We start from the raw sequence: 7,500 nt of genomic DNA, 5'->3' as shown, positions 1-7,500 counted from the left end.
TACCTCATTTGTAAAATTTTGCTGTTGATTAACATTGGTTTTTCAAAAAATCAATGCCTCAAAAACACTTTTATCCATATTCTGTGAAGTTGCTTCTGGTTAACCAAAGATGCTACTTATTTTATCAAAAAAACTGGCATTTGGATCACTGAAGTAATATGCTATTACAATAAGAGGCTATAAACTATAATACTCAAGAAAGCTGAGGCAGTTTGCACAAACGTTTATATTACTTTTTTTTTGTCAGGGATAGACGGGAAAACTTTGGTTGTCATTTTAAAACAGGTCCCATGCAGATCATACAATAAGTTGATTTTTGCCAAAGGTTTCCTGTCCATCCCTGACCAAGAAAAAAGTAATATAAACGTTTGTGCAAACTGCCTCAGCTTTCTTGAGTACTATAGTTTACAGCCTCTTATTGTAATGGCAATGCTGATATACGCTTCAATCTTATATGCATACATCCTGTAAACAAATTTACTGTTGACAATTTATGATATAATGAGCAGTGTAGCAAGGAAAATAAGGTCATGAATAGTAAGACCGCAAAAATCCTTAAGAAACTACTATCTATATTATATTTTACTCTAATGTCTAATATAGGGTCTTTAACCACCAAGCCTTTCCTCAGTTAGTGTTTTGGTTTGAACAGTTGAACCCGTTGATGCCAGGAAGTGCATGGGTATGTGCACTGGCCACTGCCTTCACAACTTCACTTTTTACCTTATTCTGTGAATTTTGGCTAAATCTTTATCCTTATTTATATCATCATTGTTATTAACATCATTATAATAATACAAATGATGACAGCAATGATAATAACAGGGAGGCCTGCTAATCGACACCTGGGTGACTAAACGTTGGTGGATCCATCTATATTCAAAGACGAGAAAAAACAAAACCATAATGATGGACGGATGTCCCTGGCTTTGATGGGTTAATGAAAATAAAGCTCTCCCTACCTGTGCATCTTACTCTCCCTTTTCTTGCTGAAGCCTTCCTTTTTGTGAGTTCTTGATGTTGATGCATTGCAGCCTCACCCCTTCCACCAAGAAAAGGAATAACTGCACTTGCTTCACAGCTTCCTCCACACAAAGCCTAGAAGCAGCAAATGATTAAAATTCTGAAAAAGTAACAATGCCTTTCTTTTTTCCACATAAAGCAATAATCATTTTGAAAAACATAAACCAAAGATACAATCTCTTCTATAAAGCATAGACAGTGAAATGAGAATGTAAGAAAAAACATAGTTACTAAAATGGTAAGTCTGACATCACAAAATTTGAAGCATATACAAAATAGACTGAGAAATGAATATAAGCAGGAGGCTTTGTGACTGGCCAGGTAGAAAGCAATCTGACAGCAGAGGCACCTGGCACAGCGGGCAGCAACAAAAATGCAATCCTGAAACTTATGTATGCGTTATGTACCGCACATCAGTCAGTTGTTCAAAATAAAACTGCAAGTCTGGAGATGAGTAGAGGAAGAGGAGGAAGAAAACATGGTATGACAAGAGAAGGAAGACAGAGAGGATGGGTGGAAAGAGGAAGAGGAGGAGGAGGAGGAGGATGAAAGAAGGTGGTGGTGGTAAGACTAAAGAGGAAGAGCAGGAGAAAAAAAGAGGAGGAGTAAATAAGATGGAGGAGGAGGAGGAGGAGGAGGAGGAAAGAAGATGGAGGAGGAGGAGGAGGAGGAGGAGGAGGAGGAGGAGGAAAGAAGATGGAGGAATAGGTGGTGGTGGTGGTGGAGGAGGAGGAGGAGGAGGAGAAGGAGAAGGAGAAGGAGAAGAGAAGGAGAAGGAGAAGGAGAAGGAGAAGAAGAAGAGAAGGAGAAGAGAAGGAGAAGAAGAAGAAGAGAAGGAGGAAGAGAGAGAGGAGGAAGAAGAGGGAGAGGAGGAGGAAGAGAGAGAGGAGGAAGAGAGGAGGAGAAGAAGAAGAGAAAGATGAGAGAAGGAGAGAAGAGAGAAAAGAAGAAGGAGAGAAGAAGGAGAGAAAGAGGAAGGGAGAAGAGAGGAAGGAGGAGAGGAGAGAAAGGAAGAGGAGGAAGAAGAAGGAGGAAGAGGAAGAGAGGAAAAGAAGGAGGAAGGAAGGAAGAAGGAGGAAGAGGAGAAGGAAGAGGAGGAAGACAAGAAGAAGGAGGAGGAGGAGATGAAAAGAAAGCGGGGGAGTGCAGGTTAGGCAATAAATGCTGAGTGCCAAATACCAGGCAGTAAATACCAGTGTTTACCAATAAGTAACTTTAGAACTAGCTTAATATATAGAATAATAACCAAGAGCTGGGAAATTATGCTATAACAGAAAATAAACCAAGAGTGAATGCTATACAAAAAAAGGGAAAGTAAAGAAAAGTAAATGAAATCCAATTCAAGGCAAAGAATTCATATACCATTGTTTCTTTCATCTCAAGTTCTATCTTGATCAGACTTCATTTCTAGTAATATAATATGTGGTCATAGGTTTCAGAAGTATAAAGTCATTAAAGCAACCTTCACTGTGTTGATCTGGTTACCCATGAAATGTATCCAGAATCAATTTCAATTTCTCTGCATTGCTTGCTTTGGTACATTGGTTCAAATATTCTTTAAAATAGCACACCCTTTCTCCAGGAACAAAACTGAATGTGTTTTTGCCACGTAATCTTGATCATTAATTAAGCGGAGGATAGGTTTGCACCGTTCAGCCATACAACTGAAATATATCATGGAAATGCTTGGCAGGATATAATGTATTTACTTTTGAGGGAATACTGTGGGAAAAATATCTGTCAATGGAGATCATTTCAACATGTGTTATAAAGTATAATCTTTTGACAGTGATAAACATTTCTGGTGAATTTTTGCCTTCACCTCAATGAATACCTAAATTTTAAATATACATATCGAAAATGTTGATATCATATTTCTTGAGATGAAATGTATTTGTTTGGTGTCATATTCTGCAAAAGGTGAGTTGTATGCAAATCATCAGATAAATGTACAATTTAAATTAGTTGGCACTGGTGACACACATTACTATTCAGTTACTGACTTCTGCAATAATACAACAAGAATATAAAAGTATTAGCCCAATGACACTATGGTTTTATTTTTTCAATTATGAAAATCTTATTGGAAATTCAAGGCAAGGGGTAAACAGGTGAGGTCAGATAAGCCCATTAATTGACTCCTTGGTGACTAAGCCCTTGTGCATTTATGCATAAAGACACACACCAGACAGTCTATACATGCCTTTCCAGCATCAGTTAGTTAACATTAACCATCCACTTTGTGTTTGCTCTAAGAATTTTTCAACATAAAGATGAATAAACAGATGCTCAGTCAATAATGACTCAATTACTAAGCCTACCTGACCTCACTGTTTGCCTTATTCATTAAACAGTCTGGAAAAAATGTCATGTGCCTATTATTATCATCATTAATGTTGTCCTTATTATCATTATTATTAATATGCTGTTAATGACAATGATGATTATAATGATAATGATGATGATGATGATGATGATGATGATGAGGAGGAGGAGGAGGAGGAGGAGGAGGAGGAGGAGGAGGAGGAGGAGGAGGAGGAGGAGGAGGAGGAGGAGGAGGAGGAGGAGGAGGAGGAGGAGGAGGAGGAGGGAGGAGGAGGAGGAGGAGAGAGGAGAAGGAGAAGGAGAAGAAAGAGAAGGACAAGGAGAAGAAGAAGAGAAGGAAGGAGAAGGAGAAGGAGAGAGAGGAGAGGAGAGGAAAAGGAGAGGAGAGGAGAAGAGAAGGAGAGGAGAAGGAGAAGGAGAAGGAGAAGAGAGGAAAAGGAGAGGAGGAGGAGGAGAAGGAAGAAGAGGAGAGGGAGGAGGAGAGAGAGGAGAGGTAGGAAGAGAGAGGAGAGGAGGAGAGGAGAGGAGAGAGGGAGGAGAGAAGGAGAAGGAGAGAGGAGGAGGAGAAGGAAGAGGAGAAAGGAAGGAAGAGGAGAGAGAGGAGGGAGGAGGAGAAGGAGGAGGAGGAGGAGAAGGAGGAGGAGGAAGAAGGGAAGAGAGAAGGAGGAGAGGAGGAGGAGGAGGAGAGAAGAGGAGGAGGGGAGGAGGAGAGAGGAGGAGGAGGAAGAGAGGAGGAGGAGGAGGGGGAGAGGAGGAGGAGGAGGGGGAGAGGAGGAGGAGGAGGAGAGGAAGAGGAGGAGAGGGAGGAGGAGAGGAGAGGAGGAGGAGGAGGAGGAAGGAAGAGGAGGGAGAGGAGAGGAGGAGGAAGAGAAGAGGAGAGGAGGAAGGAGAAGGAAGAGGAGGAGGAGGGAGGAGGAGGAGGAAGAGGAGGAGGAGGAGGAGGAGGTAGGAAGTGGAGGAGGAAGAAGGTAGGAAGAGGAGGAGGAGGGAGGAGGAGAGAGGAAGAGGAGGAGGAGGAGGAGGAGGAGGAGGAGGAGGAGGAGGAGGAGGGAGAGAGGAAGAGAAGGAGGAGGAGGAGGAGGAGGAGGAGGAGGAGGAGGAGGAGGAGGAGGAAGAGGAGGAGGAAGAGTGAGAGGAAAGAGGAGGAGGAGGAGGAGGAGGAGGAGGAGGAGGAGGAGGAGGAGAGAAGGAGGAGGAGGAGGGGGAGGAGGAGGAGGAGGAGGAGGAAGAGGAGGAGGGGAGAGAGGAGGAGGAGGAGGAGGAGGAGGAGGAGGAGGAGGAGGAGGAGGAGGAGGAGGAGGAGGAGGAGAGGAGGAGGAGGAGGAGGAAGAGGAGGAGGGGAGGAGAAGGAGGAGGAGGAGGAGGAGGAGGAGGAGGAGGAGGAGGAGGAGGAGGAGGAGGAGAAGAAGGAGAAGAAGAAGAAGAAGAGGAGGAGGCAGAGGAAGAGGAGGAGGAGAAGAAGGAGGAGGAGGAGGAGGAGGAGGAGGAGGAGGAGGAGGAGGAGGAGGAGGAGGAGGAGGAGGAGGAGGAGGAGAGGAGAGGAAGAGGAGGAAGAGGAGGAGGAGGAGAAGAAGAAGAGGAGGAGGAGGAGGAAGGAGGAGGAAGGAGGAGGAGGAGGAAAAGAAGAAGGAGGAGGAGGAGGAGGAGGAGGAGGAAAAGAAGGAGGAGGAGGAAAAGAAAGAGGAGGAGGAAAAGAAGGAGGAGAGGGAGGAGGAGGAGGAGGAGGAGGAGGAGGAGGAGGAGGAGGAGGAGGAGGAGGAGGAGGAGGAGGAGGAGGAGGAGGAGGAGGAGGAGGAGGAGGAGGAGGAGGAGGAAGAAGGGTAGGAAGAGGAGGAGGAAGTGGAGGAGGAAGTGGAGGAGGAAGAGAAGGAGGTAGAACAGGAAGGAGGAGGTAGAACAGAAGAAGAAGGAGAAGGAAAGGAAGAAGTAAGAGAAGAAGGAGGGGGAAGAGGAGGAGGAAGATGAGGAAGAATTAATATAGAATACAAATTAAGTTCACATAATGGAACCCAGACTGGATTTCACATTCATCTAATTTCAGTAAACTGTTTCTTTTATTTAATGTTTCTTAAACATGCAAAATTCACTTTTTAGTTTCTGTATCATTTGGTATTAGTAATAAATTTGTTAATATTAATATTCCTAGGTAATATCATTCCTGAGAATTTAATATTAACAAATTGTAAATAATTATTATCAAATACAAAATCTATCATTTATTATAATATTTCTCATGCGTGTCAGCTGGGATGTCAAAGAGAGCTATTCTTTGTATTCCTTCCTTCCTTCCCCACAGAGTCTCCTCCTCCATACACCTCCAAGCTATCAGACCACTGTACCCACTTGCCCTTCCCTTGCCCTTCCCTTGCCCCCTTGCCCTGCCCCCCTCCTCCTTTCCCCCTTGCCCTTGCCCTTCCCCTGCCCCCTTGCCCTTCCCCTGCCCCCTTGCCCTAGGACTCCTCCTCTCCCTCGTTGCAGGCCCTCCAGAGTTACTCCAAGAGTCACTCATGCCATCATTCTGCTCTTTCCTTGTATCCACACCTCTATTTATTTCCAAAAGAAAAACATGTGCATTTTCAGTCCATTTAAAGGTTACCTGTCCAGTAACTATCAGAAACATTTTCTGATGAGTAAAAGAGAGCTTTTGGATGTCAACCAAGTGCCGTGTGCATCGTGCTCTGGAAAGGCCAACAACCTGTCCCATGCTTTCTGCTTTCTGGCAACAGAGAGCCTGGACTCCTTCACCGCTGGATGCTAGTTGCCAGAGACCTCGCCAAGCTTCAAATGGCCAGAATAAACATGGCAGGGCTATTTGCCATAGCTGCAGCTGGCCTCTCGACCGAGGCCTTACTGAACACTTACCTGGATGACTTCTTTCCTTAAAAGATTTGCAATAGAACTTTTAGCACATGGAGAGTCGTTTAGAACTGTGCATTCCATCATTCCCATTTCTGCTTCCCCTGTGAGTGCCAGCGTCATCACTCCTATTTCTGCTTCCCCTGTGAGTGCCAGCGTCATTCCATCACTCCTATTTCTGCTTCCCCTGTGAGTGCCAGCGTCGTCACTCCCATTTCTGCTTCCCCTGTGAGTGCCAGCGTCGTCACTCCCATTTCTGCTTCCCCTGTGAGTGCCAGCGTCATCACTCCCATTTCTGCTTCCCCTGTGAGTGCCAGCGTCGTCACTCCCATTTCTGCTTCCCCTGTGAGTGCCAGCGTCATCACTCCCATTTCTGCTTCCCCTGTGAGTGCCAGCGTCGTCACTCCCATTTCTGCTTCCCCTGTGAGTGCCAGCGTCATCACTCCTATTTCTGCTTCCCCTGTGAGTCCCAGCGTCATCACTCCCACTTCTGCTTTCCCTGTGAGTGCCAGCGTCATCACTCCCACTTCTGCTTTCCCTGTGAGTGCCAGCGTCATCACTCCTATTTCTGCTTCCCCTGTGAGTCCCAGCGTCATCACTCCCACTTCTGCTTCCCCTGTGAGTGCCAGCGTCATCACTCCCATTTCTGCTTCCCCTATGAGTTCCAGTGTCATCACTCCTATTTCTGCTTTCCCTGTGAGTGCCAGCGTCATCACTCCCATTTCTGTTTCCACTATGAGTGCCAGCGTCATCACTCCCATTTCTGCTTCCCCTGTGAGTGCCAGCGTCATCACTCCCACTTCTGCTTCCCCTGTGAGTGCCATCTGTCAGACCCTTCTTGGCGGGAAGCTGGAACAGCTGAGGCTCTGCCGGCAGAGTTGCCAGACAGGCGTGACACTCCGGCGCAGTTGCCAGACCACCTCCGCCAGAGGCCGAAGAAAATGCACTTGGGTTTCATTTATTCCGCTTTACTCGGCTATTCCAAGAGCCTTCTCAAGGGGCTTTCAGGTGGTGTTGACATGGAAGTTATGTGAAGTATATATATATATATATATATATATATATATATATATATATATATATATATATATATATATATATATATATATATACATATTATATATGATGTTTATATATATATATATATATATATATATCTATAATACATATCATATATCGACATGTCATATACATATATATATATACTACAGTGATTATATATATGGGTGTATATATATATATATATATATATATATATATATATTATATATATATATATATACACATACATACATA

General features: G+C 44.5%; 1 protein-coding gene across 1 annotated transcript in view; it reads right to left on the bottom strand.

Annotated features, from left to right (window-relative positions):
* The window catches only part of LOC122244323 (uncharacterized), a gene marked incomplete at its 5' end in the record, with an annotated part of 9,237 nt that extends 2,087 nt beyond the window's left edge, over window positions 1–7,150 (bottom strand). Inside the window, 2 exons of the mRNA XM_086535508.1 lie at window positions 963–1,098; window positions 6,211–7,150. Coding sequence (XP_086391634.1) covers window positions 963–1,098; window positions 6,211–7,150 — 1,076 coding nt within the window. The remainder of the gene's footprint in view (window positions 1–962; window positions 1,099–6,210) is intronic.
* Between the last annotated feature and the right edge of the window lie 350 nt (window positions 7,151–7,500).

The sequence above is a fragment of the Penaeus japonicus genome, unplaced genomic scaffold (assembly GCF_977035675.1).
Source record: "Penaeus japonicus unplaced genomic scaffold, GWHDUDI00000001_assembly GWHDUDI00001036, whole genome shotgun sequence".
Taxonomy (NCBI): domain Eukaryota; kingdom Metazoa; phylum Arthropoda; class Malacostraca; order Decapoda; family Penaeidae; genus Penaeus; species Penaeus japonicus.
Note: the sequence above shows the minus strand (reverse complement) of the source record. Positions and strands in the feature narration are given on the sequence as shown.